Below are 26,184 nucleotides of genomic sequence, written 5' to 3'. Positions count from 1 at the left end.
ATGTGTTGCGAGGGATGTTTTTGAGAACCAATAGAATCGCTTCATTGACATGACCTTGCCATGACATCGCTCAGCGCGGCGATGCTTTTGGATTTTAAAAACACATTCCTCGCAACATGTATCTGGTGGAAACGCAGCCTTAATCAGAAAGTCTTCTACCTTGGCGAGGCTATCGCGTGGTAGGGCACGTCCCTGCCCCTGCCGATGAGCTCGCTGGCGCCCTCCACGATGCCCCAGGGCGCAATGCCGATGCTGACCACGCGGCCGGCGCGCTGCGACCGCTCCAGCTGCAGCGCGTCACCCACTTGCCGCGTCACACCTGGGGAGGAATATGGAGTTTTAGCGAGCTGAATGTGAGTTATCACTTCTGCACCAGCATACATGCAGGCCGATTCACGATTCCCGTTTGAAACGGATTCTGAAACTTTCCGAATCCGAGTCGAATTGCGCATTGTGAATCAGGGTCCTGGTTTCAAACTACCTTATATCTAACTTGATGTCACTTCGACTACAAATATGTAAACCATCTAGACAGCCGCAAGGTTTTGCAAAAAAAATATGTTTTATTGCACAGGCATAGGTTTTTTGATATAAAACTATTATTATCTTTTTCCTGGGGGCCTATTATGAGCTCTTAAATCCATTCACTTTACGTCCTTATACAGTCAGTATAAGGACGTAAAGAGAATGGATTTAAGAGTTCATGATAGAGGCCCTGGGACTCGAGTTTCCATACCTAGTTTTATCGAAATTGTTACAAAGAGAACTTTCGCAAATATATTACCTTTAATCTCTGCATATGAGAAAAGCTCGAGTCTTCCATTCATCTCGTTCTATACATAGCAAATAGAAATGTCATTTCTATCATCAGTCGAATCCGCCAACGCTATCAAGCCTATAAAGACCGGTTTCTGCATGAATACTGTCACTGTATCCCAACTCCCAAGGGAATACTTTATTGAGATGAAAAGTTGCAGTTTTAATCCAAAGCTACGATCAATAACACCAGTGTCCTGGTTGTACAATATTTTATTGGTGGACATTCAGGATGATAAATGTATAATAATTATTATAATAATTGTGTTCTTGCAAATAGTGAGAAAATAAAGCAAGAAGACTATATTACTAGATGACGCCCGCAACTCCGTTGCGCCAAAATTCGTGTATCGCGCGGGAACCGTACATTTGCCGGGATAAAAAGTATCCTATGTCCTTTCCCGGGATCGGAATCGGATCGGATCGAGATCGGTTCAGCGGTTTGTGAAGTGTCAGATGTTATCAATCGTGGTTTTATATGGAAAATGACAAGTTTTTGACAGGGGAGTCAATGACCGCTAGCGACAAGTTAGCCCGAGTGGAGTATAGTAACAGTCAAACAGAATAATTTTATAATATTTGTATGGATACGACAATCACTCTATATTACACCATTAATTTAAAATTTGCGTTCAAATAGTTAATATAATCAGGCGTTACTTTGCGGAAATCCATAGCTTAAAATTTAGTTTGATATTATTTTTAGCAATATTCCGCGAAATAAACCTCAACCTTTAAGTAAATGAGTGAGTGTACGCATAGGCATGCGTACAGCACCTCCCTCCTCCCACACTGCCTATGCGTACACTCGCATGCAAGAACCTGCAAACACCACCACCACACAAGCCATGCAGGTTAAAAACCTCGACGCGCGTTTCGCCCCAACACCGGAGCATCGAACTCTATCGGATTATTGCTTGTGTGGTGGTGGTGTTTGCAGGTTCATGCATGCGAGTGTACGCATAGGCAGTGTGGGAGGAGGGAGGTTCTGTACGCATGCCTATGCGTACACTCACTCATTTTCTTAAAGGTTGAGGACTGAGGTTTATTTCGCGGAGTATTGCTAAAAATAATAACAAACTAAATTTTTTGCGTTCAACTTCACCAACATCAAATTACAAATAACAAACATTTGAAAAAGAATCAAGATCTCACCCGTATTGGTCCCTCCTGTGAATATCCACGCGCCGGTCGTCTTCGCCGCTTTCAGGAGTCCCTTTCTCAGCACCTTCTTGAGTTTGGGCTGCAGGTCGAAGTTGGCCTTGCCACCCTGGATGGTGATGAGCAGCTTGGGCCGCTCCAGCGCCCACTCCCTCGTCAGCAGCTGGACTATCAGGTCCGAGCGGGTGTCGTGGGAGAGACGGACGTACTGGAATAAGATACATATTACATGGATTGACGAAGTAAGAGAGGATGTTAAATCGATAATAAGGGTTTTATAAAACTAGTAATCAAAATTATGAGGGAGAATCAAATGACGAGTCCTAAAATGTTATACAAGCTACACATTTAATATAAAGTTTTTTGACTAACTTTTGAAAATGTATATTGTGTTGGAACAGTTTAGTTTTGTAGAAGATCATAGTTGGCACTCATTAGGAGAGATCGCGAGAAGATGATGTGGTAATTCTTTTACAAATAATTTTAACAAACCAACTACAAACAGCCTTCCTTACCATGGCACCACCTGTGAAGTATCCACTTTATAACAAACAAAGAATCATCAAAATCAGTTCACAAACAGCGTAGTTATCCGCGAAACTATATTTTATGAAGTCGGTTAAATACTACCCCAACTAACCTGCGCCTTAGTAGGATGCGGTCCTCCCTGGAACTCCACGGTGCCGTAGGCGTCGGTGGGCGCCGCCAGAGTGTGTTTCGCCGGCACCCAGGCCTCGCCCGGCGCCGCAACTGGCACGTTGGACCCATGGGCCGTCTTGCTGAGTCCACACCAGCATCTGGAAGCAAGAAGAAAGCCTTAATATAGGAAGTACAGCTATTTTTTTATTGTTTTTGCGCGTTCACATTAAGGGGCCCATTCACGGCAGGCTGCTTTGCCGTCCGCCCATTTATGCAGAATTGTGAATGTTGTCGCAGCCTACATGGTGGCTGGCAACACCGAGCATAAAGCGTGCAAGCTCTGCCCACCACTTGCAGTCCGCCGCGGCGAAGGACTGTCATCTACGTCAGTGACTCCGGACTCGGCGTCCTGCGTGGCGGATTGCCGTGTAGAAAGCAGGAGCGTGAATTTGGCCGCAGGACTGTATTCTGCCATTTTGTTGACAATGGACAACATGGGCTTAGAGTTTATTGAAATGTATAAAGAAAATCGCTGTTTGAGGGACCAAAAATCCGCAAACTATAGTAATAATAAACAATAAAAATAAATAATAAAAAAACTTGAGAGGTGTCAAGGGACACCCGGATGGAACGAAAGTAAAAAAAAAACGCCATCTAGTTGACGCCGAGGATTACTATCAACGCCCTCTGCCCCTACAGCGCAGGAACTAATAAAAAGGTGTCGTTACAACTTATCCGTCTAGCCCCCTTTCGCAACGCGCGATAAGGAACTTCGTTCCAAAAAATATTTTTATCTACTAAAAGAAATAAACAGCAGAATAGCTATTTTCTTTTTTTTAGAAAAAGCGCGGAACATCATTGCAAGAATACCAACACTAAAGATGTATGCGTACATCTTTAGTGTTGATATTCTCTGTTGCATGCAACAGTACTGATGAGTGATGATGGACGGCTAAGCAGTGTAATGTGTGAGCTTTGTCCAGCTTCACAGTCCTGCACGGCGGATTGCCATGCAGAATAGTAAATGGGCCCTTTAAGTCACTCATTTGAGGATGTGGCGGTGTTTTTTTAAGGTTTTATTGGTGCATAGAACAAATATTATATTGGTAATAAATATTACAAAAATTCTTCTGACATTAGCAAAATATTCAATGATTACTGTATAAATATGACAAATAATAATAATTTTAAAATTAACATTTCTTCTATAAATCAAACTATGACCTCGCATGCAAACACAATGTTTCTCAATCCAACAGATCTCTTTGAAATATACACTATAATTAATAATCTCAATAACACAAATTCGGTAGGCTTCGATGAAATTAATACTAATAATATTAAACTATGTTCAAAATACATCTGTAAACCGCTAAGTTACGTTATCAATCTTTCTATCGCCCAATCACCCTTATCCCTATATTCTCAAAATTTTTTGAAAAAGCGATGCTAACAAGACTGCAGAATTTCATATCAAGCCAAAATGTCATTACCAATGTACAGTTTGGGTTTCGAAAAAACAGCACCACATCTCTGGCCTGTTTTAATCTAATTAAACAAATTACCGAGTCTCTCAATAACCGGATACCTGTGACCGGCGTATTCCTCGATATGAGTAAGGCTTTTGATTTCGTCCACCATAGTCTCTTACTTCACAAATTAGACAAATATGGGATCAGAGGGGTTGCTTTTGATTGGATCAAAAGCTTTTTAACTAGTCGCGTTCAGTGTGTAGAAATAAGTAAAACAGACGGAAATGTCAAGGTTTCTAGTAGGTCTGAATATGAACTGAATGAATTTGGTGTACCACAAGGAAGTTTATTAGCGCCCGATTTATTTCTGCTATACATTAACGATCTCCCCAACGTCACCCACCACGAAACAATTTTATTTGCCGACGATACGACGTTAATCATTAAATGTGAAAATAGAGAAACTTACGAAGCAGATATTAACTTAGCACTTAAAAACATTGTTAAATGGCTTAATGACAACAACTTGCACATAAACACTGACAAAACACAGTGATACAATTTCAAAACTATAGAAGAGAAAATATAAATTTAGACATGAAATTTGACAACAAAGAAATTAATGAGGTAGATAATACAAAATTCCTGGGTATAATAGATAAATATTGCAATTGGAAGGTCCATGTAGAACACATTTGTGACAAACTTGACCAATTAACACAATATTTTGAATTAAAATCAGAAGTAGAACGTAACAACAACAGATTCAAATATAAACTCTATCGTCCAAAATGTAATTTAGATATATACAAAAATAATGCATTCATACATGCTATTGACATCTATAATAATTTACCGGACAGTTTCAAAGCCCTGTGATTTAACTCACACACATACTTTTCTCGCCACGCCATTATAAAGCCTTGTCGAACTGTTTCTATTTAAAAATTGCGAGACGTAGCTTTTGCGGCAGTACCGAATGCAGGCCACGGGTAGTAATAACGAATATAAATCAAAACTGCTTAATCGATTTTAATTATTTTTTCAGTGGCTATATATTTTATAGCCGTGCGAAGCCGGAGCGGGTCGCTACTCGCTAGTAATTAATAATATCTTTGCTGTCAAGTGTCAACAAGGAGTTTTGCCGGGAATGGAAAAGAGTCATGTTGTGTTTTTGTATTATTTTTATAAAATTGTGTTAACTGGGTTTTTAATGTGTAATATTGGTAGGATATTAACCATTAGATATTCGTTATCGTAAAGTTCAGTAAAACGTGTACCAGTTTACTGAAACGACCGACTTGACTTCCTGACTGTATTGACTTTTACATAGACTTTGACTAGACTTTTAGACCTGACAATATAGAAAAACGATGCTGAAAATTGTATTATAAAGTATTGTTTTCCCGCCATAATATACTCGACACGCCATGGTTATATAGCCGAAGTGCCATATTAAGAAAACAAAATGTCAAAATGCAGGCCTGCAAACATCCTGCAACCACATTTTCGGTTCTTTGCGGCGGACTGCAAGTGGTGGGCGGAGCTTGCACACTTTTTGCAGGACTCAGGTCGCGTCCTGCTCGTTGTTGCAGGCTGCCGTGCAGGCCTGCAACACCATTCATTATCCTGCTAAGCCGGCGGACTGCAAGGCAGTCCTGCCGTGAATGGGCCTTTTAAGTTGTGTAAAGCTAAATAAGCTTTAAAATTTGGTATAAAAAAGTTTAATTAAAATATATATAATATATATTAAGTGCACACTACACGTCTGTTTTGGGTATTTTGATTTAAGGGGTACCAGGGTTTTAAAAAGCTTTTGACACCAATTTTGCTGACAACGCAGCAATAAACTGAAGTCCACGCGGACGAAGTCGCGGGCAACAGCTAGTATTGTACACGCCGCTTAACCTCTCCAGTTTTAGCGGGCGATCTTTAACTTGTGCACAGCCTCTATAATAATCAAAGCCTAGTATATCCCACAACCTGAGCACCTTTGTGGGACACTTTACGGAAAAGCTATCACGTCCATTGATTGATGCTTTAATTTTTTTATTGATGTGTTATATAAAAAATTATTACCACGCAGTAAAACGACTCACAAAGCTCGGCTTTTAGTACTATATAGTATATACCTAAAATCTCGAACAGCAGCTGTCTGGAGACAAACAGATTATACAATGTGTCCCGACACCGGTGTCCGATCCTTTAATGTCATGATCTATAGCATATTTTATCGACAAATTTGCTCTCAAATTTTTTCTCTCTCTCACGGTTGTAAAATGGCAGCCATTTTAGTTTTTCCCAGGCTTTCACACTAATCTGACCAGTACTTCTCATGTAAATATCCTATGAAGATAAAAAAGGTCTCATTTGATAGCTAAACTTGCGGACTACGCTTACACAGGCAATATGTTATAAATTTCGTGGAATTAAACATAAAAAAACCAAAGTTTAAGAAAAAAAATTGTGTATTTTTTAATTAATGGCTTTTTGTAAAAAATCTAGCGCATTGAACTGCTTCTTTTTTGTTTTAAAAAGATAGAAGAGGTTTTCATCTTACATAAATTCTTTATTTCAATGCTCTAAGTTAGATAATTTAGAAATTATAACGATTTTCCTATGATGTCAGATTAGTATGAAGTCATTTTTATAAATAAATAAAATAAAATAAAAAAATCTTTATTCCAATTTTTAACATTACACAACCACAATAAACAAAAAATACAAAAGAGAAAAAAAAGTGTACATGAGAGAATGTGAAAACAAAGAAAGCACTATCCTAAAATAAAAGTAACAAAATTTGCATATTTAAACAACATAATATTTATGGCAGTGCAATGCCAAAAAATAAGGAAAAGGGGACCGCTCAGGTTTTGACAGCGACAGTCGCCGCTGTCCCTGGTCTTCCGCGAACCCCTACCCCCTTAAATCAAGTTACGGAAAAGAAATAAAATAGTTTAAATACAAAAGGTCGATATTAAATATAACATGATACAAGAACCTTAAGGTATTTGATACAATATTGACATGGTGTAGGGAAATGTTTATGAAGAATGTTAATTATCATAAAAATGATAAAAATGTAATAAACTTATAAAAAAGAATGTAACGCATGTTAATATGATAATGTACATATAATATATAAATAGGAATAGTTTTTAATAGGTAGGTATATAAATAAAAATATATTTAATATAATATTGTAAACATAAACGACTATTTTACTAGGGCTGGACTAATAATAATTATTTTTTGTTTGCAAATTTTTCAAAAGTTGGAGAAAAAAAGTATTATAACATATTGCCTGTGTCAGCGTAGTCCACAAGTTTAGCTGTCAAATGAGACCTTTTTTATCTTCATAGGATATTTACATGAGAAGTACTGGTCAGATTAGTGTGAAAGCCTGGTAAAAACTAAAATGGCTGCCATTTTACAACCGTGAGAGAGAGAAAAAATTTGAGAGCCAATTTGTCGATAAAATATTCCATAGATCATGAGATTAAAGGATCGGACACTGGTGTCGGGACACATTGTATAATACAATGAGTTTCTAAAATACTAGAGTAGCAATGTCTTACAAAAGATTCTCAGAAATGCGTAATCACTTTTTTGTTCAAAAGACAATGTCAAGTCATATATTCGTTATGTCATTATGTATGTGAGATATGCCTGCAGGCATCTTCGAAGTGGCAACGCGTTGCTACCGTAAACTTCCAATCTAGTTACGTTAGTAACATAGAATATCATTGGTATAATATATTATCCTCTTTAACAAACATTAAAACCTCCCTCGTAGCAAAAAAGAAAAGCAGAATCTTATTTAAAAAATTTTGACAGAAATTCCATTGGAATCATGACAAAATTTACTAGAATCTATTCAAAATTTTTAACGTTTTTGATCACAATATTTAGAAAATTTGAAAATAATATCACAAAATTTTCCGTTTCATTAAGAAAACCTTCGGGATGGAGGAGGACAATGAAAACGGTCCCTCCACATCGAACAGCTTTCAGAGCTGGAGCCAGGACGGCCCGAACCACGTGTGCAGGAGCGGCTCCAATCTGAACATCGACAAGTCACCAGAAGCGGCCGGCCGCAGCGACTCCGCGCGGTCTAACAAACACCCTGGGCCGAGGAACATCGAGGAGCTCGCCAGCGCCGTTTTCGGCAAACCCAAGCAGGCAAGGAAGCGTGCTCCACGCAAACCGAGCAACAAGCCCTCGACCAGCCAAAAACAGAACGGATCGAAGGTAATGGCTCGGACGTCAAAAGCGAAGAACGGTAGGGTAACAAAGAGAAGACGACGGCCGCAGCGCAGGCGCCCGAAGCGGCGAAACGTGAGGTACCTGTCTGAAGACACCACAATCTCATCGGCCTCCTATTCCGGATCGGAGGGACTCTGCGACTCTTGCAGATTTTGCGCCTGCCACCGCTGCTTTAAAGGCTAGTATGGCAAGACACGATATATTTCTTCTGGTACCAAAGTACATAAACTTGAATACCCAGAGCACTTTGGTACAATAGTAATACTCAGCTTTGCAGTACATAATATAATAGTAAGTACTCAGAGTGTTTCTGTTGTACTAAAGTATTCTGTCTAGCCGATACTTTCTACTTTGCTACGAGATTTTGTCGTTTTAAATTTGGTGATGTGAGGTCGATTTTTTTGTCTAGAATATGTCTTAAAATAAATAATAAATTATTCTAGTTGCATGTCTGTAAAGTGTACCTTTTTATATTGCTTTTTGAGGATGTAATATATTGTGAATTGTAGATTTTTTACATTGTTTTAATAAAGTATTTTTACATTGTTTTTTTTATTATTCATTAATTATTTTAAGATGTATTGTAGTCAAAGGCCGTGTTCGTAGGCGTAATTTTTAGCGCATTCGCTGCAAAACCTAGTTATTGCGCATGTCCAAATCATGTCATACCATGGCAACGACAACTGTTTACGACTTGACATTTAATCCAATTGCAATTTGTTGGTGGCGTTGCAATGAACAAACCAGTGGGAGAGCCATGCTTCGGCACGAATGGGCCGGCTCGACCGGAGAAATACCACGCTCTCACAGAAAACCGGCGTGAAACAGCGCTTGCGCTGTGTTTCACCGAGTGAGTGAGTTTACCGGAGGCCCAATCCCCTACCCTATTCCCTTCCCTACCTTCCCCTATTCCCTTCCCTTCCCATCCCTACCCTCCCCTGTTACCCTATTCCCTGCCGGCAACGCACCTGCATCTCTTCTGATGCTACGAGTGTCCATGGGTGACAGAAGTTGCTTTCCATCAGGTGACCCGTTTGCAAACGCCCTCTTATTTCATAAAAAAAACCAATAGTAACATAGAATATCATTGAAAAAAACAATTAAATTAAAAAAAAAAATCCAAGTTATCCATATCCATATTTTCCAAAATAAAATAATCAAACACTATCATAGTGTTAAATAAATTATTTGTGCGGCTGTTAGACAATTTAGGCTTAGGTATGTATTTATGTTTAGCTTTTATTATTTTAATCATGTATAAACAATTAAGACGTTGTTTACGACTTGACCAGCAACTTGTTATGGCGTTGCCATGACATCTTTTGGACATGCGCAATAAAAGGTTTGTCCAAAAATACGCCGACGAACAGGGCCATAGAAAGAAATAACTACTATGCCATTTATATAAGCTGAACTGGCGACCTATGTAAGTGTTTTATAATAATGTGAAAGTGTGTCTGTCTATTACCTGTACAGTGTACACGCTTAAACGTTTCAGAGAATAATACGCCTTTTTATTATTCGTAGAATACGCCGTTAACCGATTCAGTGCGGTGTCATTTTTGGCAATTTCACGCGCCTGGCTGCGAACAAATATTTCGTATCTCCTCTGAGGCGCCTACCGCCAGGAACTTTGATATCTCCTCTCGGGCGCCACCCGCCAGGGATTGTAATTTATCGCTGTTTCGTCTGTTTCCAATTGTTTTTCTTTTAGTAGCGACCCAAAAGCGAACGTGAACGGAATTATAGTTAATTTCAAGTATTTAAAAGTGATTATTTACGTGTACAAACAGAAATCAGAAATGGAAGGTAAGTAACTTATTTTTATTAGGTGTTGTAAACCTTTGGCTATATTGATCAATTTATTTTCGTTTTTGTTTTCAAGGATTGGAAGAAAAAATATGCATGTCCAAGCCGTACAAAGGCGATATTATGTATGGAGCATGCAACTTTTTCTTGCAAAAACTGTGCTGAACTGAGCTCCAGTTCCTAAGATGTTCCTAAATATTTTTGTTATTTTTTCTTGGTTTATATGGTTACTTATATCGTGTTGCAAAATAGTTTAATTGTTTTTTTTTTTCATAAGAACCATTTTTTTTTTAGTTTTTTTTGTTGAAAATACATAGTGACTTGCTTAGAGTTAAGTAAAATAACAAAAATGTTAAAATAACGCAATTTTTTTATTTCTTTATCCGCACGGAAACGGTTAAATAGCAGCATAATATTATATTATATTCCTATACGGTATATATCTAATATTATAAATACGGAAGTCTGTTGATCTTGTAAGACACTAGAATCTAGATACGGAATAATATTATATTAGGTAATATCTATATATTATATAAATGAATTTCCAATAGGCATGATGACTATTTTTTTTTCTTATCGGTAATTAAAAGACACTTAAAAAATAGAAACATCGTTGAAAGAATGACTCTAATAGCTTAAAAATTCACCAAGATATGACAATTCAAATACCGTATCTCATAAAAAAGATTTGCCCGAAACGCTCCATACAAAGTGCTACGAAAGTATGACGTCAGTCTTTCGTAGTTTGTACGCATCGGGAGACAACTTTGTTCGACAGGTATAATAAATATTGCGTTTATGAAAGTGGTTTCATAACAAAAGTTGATTTAAATTGCATAAGTTATCGTATTGTATACAAATATTAATATAAGAAATTTAATTGAAAAAAAAATCGATTTGAATATTATCCAACTTTGAAGGCGCATAACAAAAAAATACAAATGCTATCAAGCTGAAATTTTGGGAACACTTATTTTTACCGTGATTTCTTTATTTTATTAACAAAATTCGCTAATCTTTGACCTTGTCATCATCCCTATTGTATTAGCGCCGAAGAGAATATAATCACGTTAGCGCTATAACTCGATAACGGCTGAACCGATTCTACTAATTTGTCTTAAAATAATCCTTGAAGTCCAGGGAAAGCCAGCGGCCAGGCCGCGGCGGCCATCGAGATCGCGCACCTGGCCGCAGCCCACACCATACATTTGATGGCCGCCGCGACCTGGCCGCTGCGGCCTGGCCGCTAGTGCGCGCCCGGGCCACGAAGTTCACCGGCACAGCTAGTAATAATATTATATACAGATGGAACATAATATATATACATTTTTTCGCGATAAAAACTATCCTATATTCTTTCCCGGGTCTCAAAGTACATGCATACCAAATTTTAGCAAAACCAGTTCAGTGCTTTGGGCGTGAAGATAGATCGACAGACAGACAGACAGACAGACAGACTGATAGACAAACAGACTCAGTTTCGCATTTATAATATAAGCGTGGCTTGCGTACGAATCGGGCAAACTTTGTGATAGTTGTATTGCTGATGATGACCGGCCAAATGTTTGAACAAAAACCAAAGAAAAGGTTGCCATAACTTTTCATTATGGGTATCCTCGGGTTCAGGTTTTCAATAATGGTATCCCTCGTAGAGAATATGGAGCTTAGTTTACCAAAGGCGATTGCTCCCCTGTGCCATATGAGCTTATAAAATAGACACGTTATTTTCTCAATAGTCTTTGTTTGTTGAAAAATATTTGCTGAAGCCTGAAGATCCTTTTGTTTGTTGTGTATTTTAAATTGTACTAGATGTTGTTGCCGGAAACCGTGCATTTTCCGGGTTACAAACTATTCAATGTCCTGGGGCCGTACCACGAAACCGTTTTGAGACTCAAACAATCGTACGAGAATGCCGCGTCCTACTTTAACAAACGAGAAATGACGTTGTTAGAGCAGGAACTCACAGAAAACCGGCGTGAAACAGCGCTTGTGCTGTGTTTCTTTCCCTTCCCTTCCCTACCCTCCCCTATTACCCTATTCCCTCTTAAAAGGCCGGCAACGCACATGCAGCTCTTCTGATGCTGCGAGTGTCCATGGGCGACGGAAGTTGCTTTCCATCAGGTGACCCGTTTGCTCGTTTGCCCCCTTAGTTCATAAAAAAAAAAAAAAAAAAAAGGACGCGGCATTCTCATCCCGATTGTCCGAGTCTCAAAACTGTTTCGTGGTAGGCCTACTGTTTTGATCTCAAATAATTTATTTCATTATACATATTGTACAATTATAGTAGTTAAAGCTCTGAAATAACTCATGGTTATACTATACAGATTACAGGTTGCATTGCAACAAAACTAATTGATAAAACGTTAGGGTATGTATGTGTCCCTTATACAGAATATACTGTGAAAGTAGCAGCGCTAAAAGAGCAAATTTTCATAAAACTGAAGAGAGTTGAGTGACCGTCTAAATACCATTCGTCAGTCCATCAGTCAAACATAGTTCAAATTCTTCTCTTCACAGATAGCACGAGGAGGGAGTCGAGCAGGTTGCTGTTATCGCCACTGCTTGTAAAGTCGTACGAGCCGGTCGCCGAAGCGCCAGCAAACAGACATTGTGAGGTATAGTCACTTTTAAAGTGCCCATGTGTGTGCGCAATACGACTATCCACTACCTAGCTTTTTTTTATAAAATAAGGGGGCAAACGACCAAACAGGTCACCTGCTGGCCGATTCTGTATCGTACGTTTGTGAGTTAACAACTGGGTTAGTTAGTACTCAGTGATTAACTCACAAATGTACGATACAGATTTGGCCAGCTGATCGAAAGCAACTGCCGTCGCCCATGGACACTCGCAACATTAGAAGAGCGTTGCCACTTTCCGGCCCTTAGTCTTATTCCATGGAAACGATGCAATTTTGAGCTAGGTACCTTTGTTTTTATTTAGGTAAGTACTTAAAATTAAATATTCATGAAAAATAGTAGGTTCTTACGAAAATGCGTATATTATGTTACAATTTCCGCATATTCCTGTACAAAATATTATGGTAATTACCATAATAAACATTACTGTAAAACTGGGTCACGGTAACACGTCACCTAAAAGCCACATTGTAATGGGGCGTCGTTATAACATAGATAATAATGAAAGTATTATAGGTTTTTAAAATGGCCTGTCCACTATCGATTGCCACTATGCCCATATTAATTCGTTGCGCTGAAAATTGAAATTATTTATCGCGTCGCAACCGCTCATTTTCCGGGACAAAAATATTCTATAATATCCTTCCCCGCGTTAGTAATTCCTGTGCTAAATTTCAGCAACATCGGTTAAGCGGTTTGTGAGCGAAGAGGTTATAGACATAGACAAACACATTTTCATATTTATAATATTATAGTATGGGAATATGAATGTGCATAATAGACTTTGTCTGTCTATGCGTCTCAGTATCGGACAGTACTGACACAGTATAGCAATATGACATATCCCTATAATATTGCTATACTGTGGTACTGACATAATATAAGTATTCTAGTAGTCCTGTGATTTAGACTTTATAGCGTATCTCTTGACTCGGAGGTCGTGGGTTCGATTCCCGCGTTAAAAAAATGTTATTTCCAGGTTTGATTAGGACAATGAAGACTCATCACCTGATTGTCTGACAAGTAAGATGATCCATGCGTCGCATGGGCATGTAAAAGTCGGTCCTGCGCCTGATCTCTCGCCAGTCGTGTCGGTCTTCCGTCCCACTGGGTTATGAGAGTAAAGGAACAGAGAGTGCTCTTGTGTACTGCGCACACACTTGGGGACTATAAAATTACTTCTGCGTAACTGGCCTGGTTTCAGTAGAACCGGCCAACGTCCCCGAAACCGGTGTGGGAGTTATTATACTAGTGGTTTATTAACTCCCACACCGCTAGTCTCTTACAATTAGACTGTAAGACTTTGTTTGTTACTAGGTGTCTCCAGAAATGATCACCGCGGCGTTGAAAACCCTCGCCATGTGGAGAGCCGAAGTCACCACCGACATGATACTCAACTATATTATGGTATGCTTTGCATCGTTAACGGAAATGAGTAGACAGATTGCCTGATCCTTCGGTGTGGATGCATTATATGGTAAAGGTCAATATCAAACAAAATGTGTTTTTAATCTGACATTTATTTAGTTTCATTTCTTGTTCGATCCATCGATGGTTCTGCCTGGCGCTAACAGCTCATAATGAATAATGCCCTTCCAACCCCACCACTTACACAGCATCACCTGGTTGCGAGTTAACCCGGGTTGCGCCACAGTCTGTGAAGCCTAACCGGCCTTTGACCACGATCTTTTTCGCACGTTCTTGTCGTACGTGATCCACTTTTCATCACCAGTTATCAGCTTCTTCAAAAAAGGTTCGGTTTCATTACGTCGTAATAAAGTAAATATGCTGCATTTGCTGAGAGCAATATAGCAATATTGGATATTATAATCGAATATTTACGAAATAGAAATAACGCTTTTATGTCGGGTTTCTTGATTTGATCAACGTTCATTAAAACTTTTTTGCTAACGTGAAAATAATAAAAATTCACCATAGCTGTAGAATAATTATTAAACTCCTGTTAAAAAAATCTAAGAAACCAGGCATCGATTTTTAGGGTTCCATACCCAAATGGTAAAAACGGGACCCTATTACTGAGACTTCGATGTCTGTCCGTCTGTCTGTCTGTCTCCAGGCTGTAAGTAAATAACCGCTATAGCTAAACTTCTGAAATTTTCAGTTATTTTTTTGGCCTTTTTTGCTCGTAATCAATAATGACAACAGCAAGGCACTTGAAATTTGTATGAAGGCCTTAGTTATATGTCTACTTTAATCATAATATTAATACGCGATCGAAAAACTTTGTAACCTATTTCACGAATAATGGGGAAACGTAGGCGCATGAAATTTTGCACAGTTATAGTTTATATGATGAAGGAGTGCATCGAACTAATATTATTTTGAAATTATGCTTTTATCATACATTTATTTAACAAATAAAACATTACACACACTACAACACACACACATGAGAAATGACAGATTTTTGAGTGGCAAACACATACAAACGAATTATACTATAAAACGAATTATATTATTTTGACGTGGGAGAGCCATGCTTCGGCACGAATGGGCCGGCTCGACCGGAGAAATACCACGTCCTCACAGAAAACCGGCGTGAAACAGCGCTTGCGCTGTGTTTCGCCGAGTGAGTGAGTTTACCGGAGGCCCAATCCCCTACCCTATTCCCTTCCCTACCCTCCCTTATTCCGTTCCCTTTTCATCCCTACCTTCCCCTATTACCCTATTCCCTCTTAAAAGGCCGGCAACGCACCTGCAGCTCTTCTGATGCTGCGAGTGTCCATGGGCGACGGAAGTTGATTTCCATCAGGTGACCCGTTTGCTCGTTTGCCCCCTTATTTCATTTAAAAAAAACTCTTTTATTTATGTTTGAAGTCTGTTGACAACAAGTTGACAAATTGAAAATGGATTATAGTTTTTTTTTTATTGAATCTTTAAATATACTATTAGACAATGCGTCCCACAACACAACACACCGTGACAACAATAATTATGGACTAAAATATCACTTTACACTTAGGAATTATTTAAACTTAAAGTCAGTAAAATATATTATTTCATTACTTTTTAAAGTTGTTTGGCGGCGGGTTTTTTTTTTTAATTTCCTAATTTTATTTTATTTTTATAATAGAATATCATAGCTTACAAAATATTTTTATGGCCAAAAGTACGCAGGCCGCGTATGATCGAGAGTCGAGACGTAAAAACAAAATTACTGTTTAAATATTCACGAAGTATTCAGGATATAGGCTATATTTTGTTAGGCTGTTATTCGGGCAGGTTATAAGGGGAAAGTATTTAGGTTTATTAAAATTCCGGGCATTTTTTATGATTTCACATAAAGTCTGAATCGCTTCGAGTTTATTCCCCGGTGGTCGAGTATCAGCCATTTTTTATGTATCGTTTACAAATGATTTTTTTCACCATCAGCGCCTTAACATTTAAACAAAGCAAATAGTAATAATAATTGGTACTAAAGCCCGCAAAAAGACATAGAGAAATGCAGTCGTTGATCTTTAGTCGCCTGTCTCTTTCACACACGGAAGAAAGTATTGGTATTCAGTTTATAATAATATTACATAAATATTTAGTAGTAAAGCTTAAAAATAACAACAAAGAATGAAAGAAACTATAGGTCTACCAGAATCTAATGGCAAAAACTGGAAAAAAGAAATTGACGCTACCAATACTGGGGAAATTGGAGCAAAACGTTTGATACTTTTTTTTTTCTTTACAGCGGCTGATTATGTGTTTGATACATGCAAATAAAAAAAAAAATATCCAATGATTAAGGATATTTTTTGAAAATCTCCCATACTTACAAATTTGCCATGAGATTTTGGTAGACATAGAGTGGGGATGTTTTTATTTTTATTATTTCAGGCCAACTATCCAGTGTGCCCAGACAAGACGACTCTCCTACAGGATTTGGAAGAGAAACTAAGAATTGCGGTTATAACTGGCAAGTATAAAGTTATATTATAATGCTAGACGTTGCCTGCAACTTCTCCGCGACGAAACTCGTTTAACGCTCAGAAACCTAAATTTTTTCTTTCTTTGGAAATACTGTGCCTCGTAGTTGAGCTGGAAAACAAAACCGGACAAGTCCACCAGAGTGCCAGAGTTTTTTTTTTTCGAATCGTCTTCTCTTGACCCGTCTGCGTCAATCCCTGTTAACATTTTCAATCAAAACTGGTTAAAAAGACTTTAAAAAGTCAATTTTCAAACAAAACCGGATTAGTTCAGTAGTAGTAGTTGATATTAGTTTTTTAGCCACTGTGTAAATTTTTTCTCGCGGACTAATCCAGTTCTGTTCGCCAGCTCCTCAGTTGTAGCAGTGCTACGGCGTAGCTGAGCTACAACAATTATGATGGTGGGTTGCACCAACTTACTTTAACTATTATAATTGTAACTTTAACTATAACTACAATGCAAAATGTCAAATCTTTAGTTAAAGTAAGAAATGGACGCCATATTTAACCATAACGTTGAGCTCGACAAGGCTTTGAATGAATGTGGCGAAAAAGGAACTAACGCTGTTATCATATTATACAAAAACGCCATTTTTGACAGTTCGCCTTTACCAGCAGCGCCCCTGCTCACGTTCATTTCAAGCCTTGTCGGACCAGCTGTCATCTGTCAAATTCTGTGGTCAAAGAGGTTAAAATTAAAGTTAGCCTTAACTATAACCATACCTTTGACCATAACTTTAAACACGGCTCTGGTGCAACCCACCCTAAACAAGTAATTATCCAGTATGAGCTATATTCTATAATGCTACCAATTCAAGTTTTATCATATCACATTCAACGGCAAAATAAATAAAAGCCTATAATATAATGTTGTCGAGTTTACATTTTTGCATAATATAAGTAAGTAGCAAAAATTTCTTTAATAAACACTGTTATTACTCTTATTCCACTTTATAATTTCTATCACTTCCCTCCGATCAATATAAACCTTCCATGGGCTTTCAAGCATATTTCAAGCCCAAAATTAGCCAAATCTAATCCCCATTCACGAGTTTTAGCGATAGTAACAAAATCCAGATTTCATTTTTATTTACGTAGATAATATTTTTTAAAGTGAAACCCATCTAAATCATTTTGTTTTCAAAAACACTTCTTATCGTTATTTTTTTTTTTGTAAAGTTTTTTAATTCTGTTATTGTGAAGTTATTACCTTCGGCCCTTCGCCGCCCTACCGCGGTAGAACAAAGGGCACAATACCCCGTTTTTATCGTAATCAACTCAGCTTTCATAAATATTTTAATTCTTACACACAATTTGGTGGCCAATTTCCTGTTTTTTTTTTAATAACGAAATTTCTAGCTCAAGGATTTTTGTTGGTTCATTTTACACCTAGGTTAATACAACTGTTATTATTGTTAGGCATAAAAGTAAAAAATCGTCTTTTTTTAATCAAATTCGTGCAATTTCCTTTCAAAACTAAAATTTCCCTAGTCCAGTCACTCATTTTCCCTATCCTCGATTATGCTGACTCCTGCTACCTAGATGTAACCGAAGAATTGCTGACAAAGTTAGAACGTTTGCAAAATCTTTGCATTCGTTTTGTCTTTGGTCTTAAAAAGTATGACCATGTCTCTGCTTTTCGGTCACAGCTAAGATGGCTTCCGATTCGCCTTCGGCGAAATATCCATATTCTCTCCCTCCTTTATAATATCCTTTATAACCCTTTGTCCCCCTCTTACCTCGTAGAGCGTTTTAATTTTTCACGATCCTTAGACGTCCCTTGTAGACCTAATGTTAGAACAAACCTTTCCCTCCCCTCCCATCGCTCCAACTTCTTTTCCTACTCCTTTACTGTTCATGCAGTCAGATTGTGGAATTCCCTCCCCCACGCCATCCGTGATAGTCCTACAATCACTGTCTTTAAAAGACGCTTAAAGGAGCACTACCTCAATACCGAATCCAACTATAATTATTAAATATACATATAGTATGTATTTATTTTAGTAAATATTTATAGTTTATAGCATAGTATGTATTCTAATATTATAGTTTGTTATTATTATTAGTAAGTATAGTATTAGTTATTTTGTTTTTTTGTTGAACATAATATGTATAATAATAATTTAGTATTACTTACATAGTTATAATTTATATTATTCGTTTCTTTTTTTGCACGCCCTATCTGTTGTTTGTGTTCAAATTTCTCTTCTTAGGGCTGCTGGAAGAAATTTCTTTAGAGATAAGCAGTACCTTTTGTGTCGTTTTTCTTCATCTGTATAATTTGTTAAATGTTTTTGTGTGCAATAAACTGTTAAATAAATAAATAAAATAAATAAATAACTATCCAGACTAAATTATTAAGGACTCACGTTGTCAAAAGGGCTCACTATAAAAACTCCTTAGTTCTGTCTACTCTGCTAAAAAGAGACTCAGTTAAAAAGAAAAGCTTAACGTGCGTGCACCCATTTCGGACGCTTAAGTATGCAGAAAATGATCTACTGGTTTCATTTTATGTTCTGACACTGGCTGGACTGATCTAATTTTGTTCCAGGCATGGTCTGCTACTCCAACCGAAACACCTGGAGCCTGGCACCAGCTCTGCGGCGGAGGCTGTCCACCTCCCACGTCACCAGGTTCTGGGATGTTTACTGTGACATGGCGCCCGTGAGAAGGAGGGTTAAGAGAGAGGTAGAGAAAAATCATCTTCTTTGAAGCGGAGGAATTCTGGCCGACTGATGTCGGAGGTTCCGAGGGAGACTCCGGAACGAAGTGAGTCACGTCGCCGGCAAAACGTGACAGTGTAATTTTTTAAGAATATATATAAAATATGTATGTTAGTTTAAGGTATTTATTACCTATATAATAATTGATATAATTGTCAGATTTAAGGTATTTGTTATATGGGCCTCTGATGCCCGAAATAAATGATTTGATTTGATTTGATTTGAAAAAGAGAGATAAATAAAGAGACAGATGAAAAGAGAGTTTTTTTATGAAATAATTGGGCAAACGAGCAAACGGGTCACCTGATGGAAAGCAACTACCGTCGCGTCGCCCATTGACACTTGCAACAGTTCAGTCTTTTGCTCTAATTAGCATCTACACTAATTATAATTTGTAAGGTGAAGAATTTGTTTGTTACTCACGAATCTCATATATCTCACGAACTACTGGATAGATTTTTATGTTATTATAATCGATTCAGATATAATGATAGTAGACAACGAGAAATCGACGACGGGGACGACGATCTCCGTTAAGATGCGGGTCCATGTTGGTTGCGAGTACCAGGAGATCGGTCATCTTGGCATTCATTGAGAGAGGCCTATGTCCAGCAGTGAACGAGAGGCTGATATGATGATGATGAGACAACGGGAAAAGACATAGGCTACTTTTTCGAGCGAAAAATGGCCGCGATGAACGTCCAGAGCAATAGAAGCAATATTATGGATGCTTTGTCTTATTTTTTTTATTTTAAACTCCAATTTGGTCTTAAAAACTTGTCTGTTACAGAAAAAACCAGGAGAAGATACCAAAAAGAGCACAGAAAAATAACGCGAACTCTTTTAGGTAAATATTAAACTGTTGTATAAAATTTACTGTGTAAAAAATGTTGTAATAATTAAAATATTTTTTTTCCTCCTAAACGAAGCTTTTTCTTTACAAACCACAATTATTAATTAAGTTTTGAGGTTTCAGCACAATGTTGAAACAAAATTGAAAATACACACAAAGTGCTGCCAAAAATTTACCCTTTTTGGCTTCGTCGTAGTCGAGTAAAAACAATAAACGTCATTGTAACAAACAAACTTCTGCGGAAAATGTGAAATTTAATTTGGCACGTGGCAGTTTTGTAACATGGCGCGACTTCGGAAGTTGGCGGACAACTTGTATCACTCTTGTGTTACGACAACTTCGCTAATATTTCGACACTGCACATTTTAAAATACTGTAGATATGGTTTTATTTTATTATTTTGCTAAAAATGGAAAGACAGTATTATGAGAAACTGCATCATCTTCTGTCATAATACTATCTGTCTGACACTGAGAGTACAGACTTAATCAGCGGATACAAATAGTTTATTGATTCAACTTTCGACAAAACTATTGGCGAACTAAAAGTCTGCAGCACAGACTGCAGACTTTTAGTTTTTTTAGCCTGTGGGGGCTCTTACTCATCTCTAATATCGCCAAAAATGATTGTAACAATATTATTGTTACGGTACATGGTATACGGACACGTGGTGCCATCTAGCGACAAACCAGCGAAGCTCACCGAGGGAGCACAGGCAACATAAATCCCCTACTCAATACTAGATGGCATGAGGTGCGCAAGTACATACTCGAACCTTCTAGAAAGGTCCAATGTTTGTTTACGTGTTTACCGTTTATTTGTTAGCGTGTTTACGTGTTTTAATTTAGACCTTGTGACTGAGTCCATAAGGTCCGAAATTAATTCAACTTACTGCACTTATCGTAAGGACGGCAGTTTTATTGTGGTACATGCCCGAGCCTCCTAGAAAGTTCCCACGGTTGTTTACTTGTTTACGTGAATCGGGAACTTTCTGGAATTCGTCTCGCCATATAAAAAGAGCCGCAGGCAGGCCCGGCAAGTCAGTTCAATCTGAGCGATCTTCGAGGCGACATCAAGTGATCAATAGTGAGTGAACCAGTGAAACCTGCGACTTGGCTACGACCTAGGACAGTGATAGTGCTTATTGATTGGACCTAGTGATTAGTGTTAGGACTTAGTGCTAAGTGTTGTGACCTAGTGTTTAGTGCAGTTTTAATAAAGTCTTCCAGAGGGTCACCAGGTCTTTCTCTTCAAATCCTCGAACCCTAGCACGTAACATTATAAAGGTTCAAGCTCCGCTCAAAGCAAAAAATCGGTCCAAGTGCGAGTGTTTTTTGTATGGGAGCCCCCCTTAATATTTTATTTTATTTTAATATTTTTATTAAATACCGTATTAAAGTACACATATAATATAGGACTTTGAGAAAAAATCAAGTACGGTCTACCTGTTGCCATAATAATGGCATATCAATAGATATAGAGCAAAAGAGGCCAAAAAAACGCGTTTGTTGTATGGGAGCCCACTGGAATATTAATTTTATTTAGTTTTTTAGTGTTTGTTGTTATAGCGGCAACAGAAATAAACAATCTGTGAAAATTTCAGAAATCTGTGAACGTTTCGGCCGTGTTGCAACGGCCGTGGTCCCCTCGTGACCACGGCCGTTGCAACACGGCCGAAACGTCGAGAAAAAGTATGTACTCGTAGTAGCATTACTACTTAAATAAGTCGCGTTAAGTCCCGATTAAAAAGTTTAATAAATTTCACTTAACAAATGTGACCGGACCGGGCATTTTCTAAAACCCGGCTGGATTTGACTTGACATAACACGATACGACATGTCACGATCCGACCCAACCCAACACGACCCAACACGACACGTCACGTCACGAAAGGACATGTCACGACCCAACCCGACCTGACCCGACCCGACACGACACGACACGACACGTCACGTCACGACACGTCATGACACGGCACGACACGACACGGCACGACACTTCATGTCACGACCCGATTTACTTTTCAATTTACTCTTAATGAGCCCTTTTATTTCAAATCAAATCAAAAATATTTTTATTCGGAGTAATTTTTTACAAAAACTTTACCGAACGTCGATACTACGGTGCCTACCACCGGTTCGGGAACTAACCCGGCGAGAAGAACCGGCGTAAGAAACTCGCACGGGGCCATCTTTTACTAAAAAGATGGAAAATTACAATTTAAAACATATACAGTACAACACGGTCACATTAACCTGACGCACCACTGGAATGTATATGCAAGCTTCGTAATGACGTCATCACCATGCGTCTAGTTAATTTGACTGTGTTATATAACAATATTATCACTAAGAGCTATTTACAATAGGAATTATGAAAAATATTCTAGTAGCCTGTAAGAACCACCCTATTCCCAAGGTGTGTTGTCGTCGATGAAAATTTGATATCCATATTGCAGAAGTGCCATAAAAATAATTACTATTCCCGTATCTTGGATTGCCATATTGGATGTAGAAACATTACATTCGTCTCCGAGTTACTCTCAATGAGCCCTTTTAAAATAACTATCCCCGTACCTATCTCGGAACTCGGATGAGCCGCCATATTGGATGTAGATAGGGTTGCCATCACCCAAATTCCCTTCGCCGGTCAAGCACGACAAAATTCCCGGACATTTGGCCGAAATGTGGCTATTTCCCCGGACACCTCTTAAACAGTATTTACGATAACGTTTTGCCAATTTTTGCTTTTGCAACAAGAATTTGTAAAAATCTGACTAACTCAAGTCCGTGCAAGAAACCGCCTATGTGTATGCCTAGCGAGTTTTTATCTTTCGTTTATTGCTGCATGACTTAAAAGTTAAATTTCTCTCATCAAAAGTGTTTGGATTTCACCCGGACCCTTTTCAAAAAACCGGCCGGACGCACCCCGGACGCCCTTCAAACTAGGACAAATCCGGGGAAATCCGGACGGATGACAACCCTGGATGTAGAATGACATTACATTCGTTTTCGAGTTACTCTCAATGAGCCATTTCATTTGATACCCATATTGCAGAAGTGCATTAAAAATAACTATTCTTCTATCTTGCATGAGCCGCCATATTAGATGTAAAATGACATTACATTCGTTTTCGAGTTACTCTCAAAAAGCCCTTTCATTTAATATCCATATTGTAGGACTACATAGAAAATAACTACTTCGCCATCTTGGATGGTCGGCCATATTGGATTTAGAGTGATATCACATACAATATCGTGTATTGTCATCCAAACTAAACGTGCATGCAAAATTTTAGCTCAATCGGTTAAATATATCTACTTTAAAATTGAGTTCCAAAATTTCCCCTGAACATACATACTTACATACATACAGAGCAAGTTAAATAAAAGCTTTTAATAATAATTTATAACAAAATATGGAAATCTCACATTTACCTAATTTGAATTTGGAATTGTCTTCTGTAAAATTAAAACTTTTTAATGATACCAAAATCAGCCAGATACAATTGGTATAAGCCCAAGAGATTTTATGACAAGTTCATACATACTAAGGTAAATGACTAGTAGATTGGACAGTACCAGTCATTGGAAAAAGCACAAAAACACAATATTTATTAATGTTGCTTTAAAAATTTCCTGTTTTTAAAGTAAAAGAACGCCTGTTTTTAAAGAAAAACAGTCAGTTCTTAAATCAACATTAATAAATATGGTGTTTTTGTGCTTTTTCCAATGACTAGTACAGTCCAATCTACTAGTCATGTATATAATGCGAAAATACTACGGCAAACTTAATATGAATTTCGAGATTTCTTCTGAGTCGACCTACTCATTAGTTCTGTTTACTCTGGTGTAATGAGACGTTTAATATTATGATTTATGAATAAGTAACGCGTGTCCAGCTACTCACACATGCTCGTCCTTGGCGCTGGGCACGAAGCACCGACACTCCCGCTTCTGGAACGTGCTCTCTATCCAGCTTCGTGTGGTCTTCTGTAACAATAACAGAACTCTATTAGAAACTGTAACCCGATTACATTAAACCCGAACCGGTGGTAGGCATCAGGTAGACATTCTGAAAAAAATTTGATTCAAATTTACTCAGAAATAAAACATTTTTTAATTATTTTTTTATTTATTAAATTAAATGGCCGCTGTTTGGCATTTGTGTATCATCCCACAAAAATTACGTATTGAGTTATGTATGCATCAATCAGGAACCAAAAATTGTCGGTTAGTACACAAATGCTTAACAGCGACCAAATATACTAGATGTTACAATTTTTATCAGTTTTGTATGGAGAAGAAAAACTAAGTAAATTATTACTATATAAAATAGCACTCGAGGCTCGAGCAGTAGGGCAGAATTCACCGGTGCTATTTAGCAATTTCCATTGTATATCGTCAATTTCTTTAACAATACACAACATAAACAAAAACACGCCTAATTTCAGGAACACATTTACTGGAAATGATAACAGCTGTTATGCAATATTGAAAAAGCTGATAGTTCCCTTCCGGGTCATAAGTATATGGGGCTTATCTACCGTGATGATTAGGAAGTTATCTCCGTGAGTAAATGGCCTGGCCTACCCGTGAACCCGGCTACTTATGTCATGGCTAAATATACAACGGTATAATGACATAATTTGCTACGGTGTAATGCCATGGCGTAAGGGAAAATTGGATGGACAAAAGTAAGTAAAAACTTAATTTATTCGTTTTACTTCCGCACTTGAGTTTTTTATCCAGCAAAAGATCATCGGCTTGAATTTTTTAGACAGAAAGCACTAATATGAAACAAATAACCATCATTCTCTAATAACCGAATACACAAATCGATTACATGATACCCAAGGGAAAAACCCATACTTATGCCCTACATTATATTCATTGTCCATAACAGGTAATTACTACAATATTAATATCACACAGTAGGCTAACTTAGACGTGTCCCTCGCGCAACTCAAAAATAAGTTTTACGCGCGATATTCCATTGTTTTGCTGGGTACTTTAAACTATATCTTCACATAATTTTACGATTGTTCAGAAAAAATAGACGAAGGCACAGTGTTAATTTTAAGTTTCTTTGCTGTGGCGAAGAATGAAAATTTCGGCCCAGTGGGAATCATGCACGGGGGCATGACATTGGCATCAGTCGAGTCGTTATTGTTCATTGTCTAATAATAATAATAATAGACATTTATTCAACAAATTACACAACAACAACAAGAACAAAAAACGCACAAACAAAACAACGAAAATACATACTAAGCCTAACCACATAATATAAGGTAACAGAAAAAAAAAACTATTGAGAACACTTAATTACAACGGTGCGGCTCATACCTTGTACATTTTACGCACAATTAATTTATATATCTTTGTATTGCGGCGCGGATTGAGTGCCTTGGTGAAAAGCAGTGCAGTGCGAAAAGTTGTCGAATAGGACTCCACTCAGGTAAATGAACATGGCACAGGATACTGTACCACGATCCCTGATATTATGTGGATCCTCGTCATTGCCAGGCGTTTGACAGACACACAACACACAGCATAATAATAATACTCATATAATATATTACATAAACTAGATAAAAAATTACATAAATATAATAATTCATAATCTTAGAATAAGTATTAAAAAAAAAACTATTAAATATGAGTGGTAATGGAAGTGTAATGACTTATATGTATAAATAATAAATATGGATAATAAATAGCATATTTAACAATATCAATAAAAAAAAACATTAGTTATTGAAATGTCCAGTCTCGGGGCTACAGAAAGCAACAGCCGATATGAGGCTGGCGCCGCCGCGTCATCTAAGTAAAGCCACAGGCGGCAGCTTGACGGTTTGACTTGTCTCA

At 37.8% G+C, this 26,184-nt stretch overlaps 1 protein-coding gene and 1 long non-coding RNA gene across 11 annotated transcripts in view; one reads left to right on the top strand and one right to left on the bottom strand.

Annotated features, from left to right (window-relative positions):
- Window positions 1-26,184, bottom strand: part of LOC121737102 (transient receptor potential cation channel trpm) — a 282,713-nt gene that overhangs the window by 113,150 nt on the left and 143,379 nt on the right. For all 10 annotated transcript variants that reach the window (XM_042128652.1, XM_042128650.1, XM_042128657.1 and 7 more), the window contains exons 2-5: window positions 24,224-24,306; window positions 2,618-2,774; window positions 1,972-2,185; window positions 160-319 (exon numbers count right to left, since the gene is read on the bottom strand). In XM_042128652.1, coding sequence (XP_041984586.1) covers window positions 160-319; window positions 1,972-2,185; window positions 2,618-2,774; window positions 24,224-24,306 — 614 coding nt within the window. The remainder of the gene's footprint in view (window positions 1-159; window positions 320-1,971; window positions 2,186-2,617; window positions 2,775-24,223; window positions 24,307-26,184) is intronic.
- LOC121737111 lies at window positions 12,696-16,697 on the top strand. Its single transcript, XR_006037100.1, has 3 exons — window positions 12,696-12,781; window positions 14,121-14,210; window positions 16,650-16,697. It is a non-coding gene; the product is annotated as an uncharacterized LOC121737111 (long non-coding RNA).

The sequence above is a fragment of the Aricia agestis genome, chromosome 20, assembly GCF_905147365.1.
Source record: "Aricia agestis chromosome 20, ilAriAges1.1, whole genome shotgun sequence".
In the NCBI taxonomy this organism is placed as follows: Eukaryota; Metazoa; Arthropoda; class Insecta; order Lepidoptera; family Lycaenidae; genus Aricia; species Aricia agestis.
The sequence above is the reverse complement of the archived record's forward strand: the minus strand, read 5'-3'. Positions and strand labels throughout refer to the sequence as shown.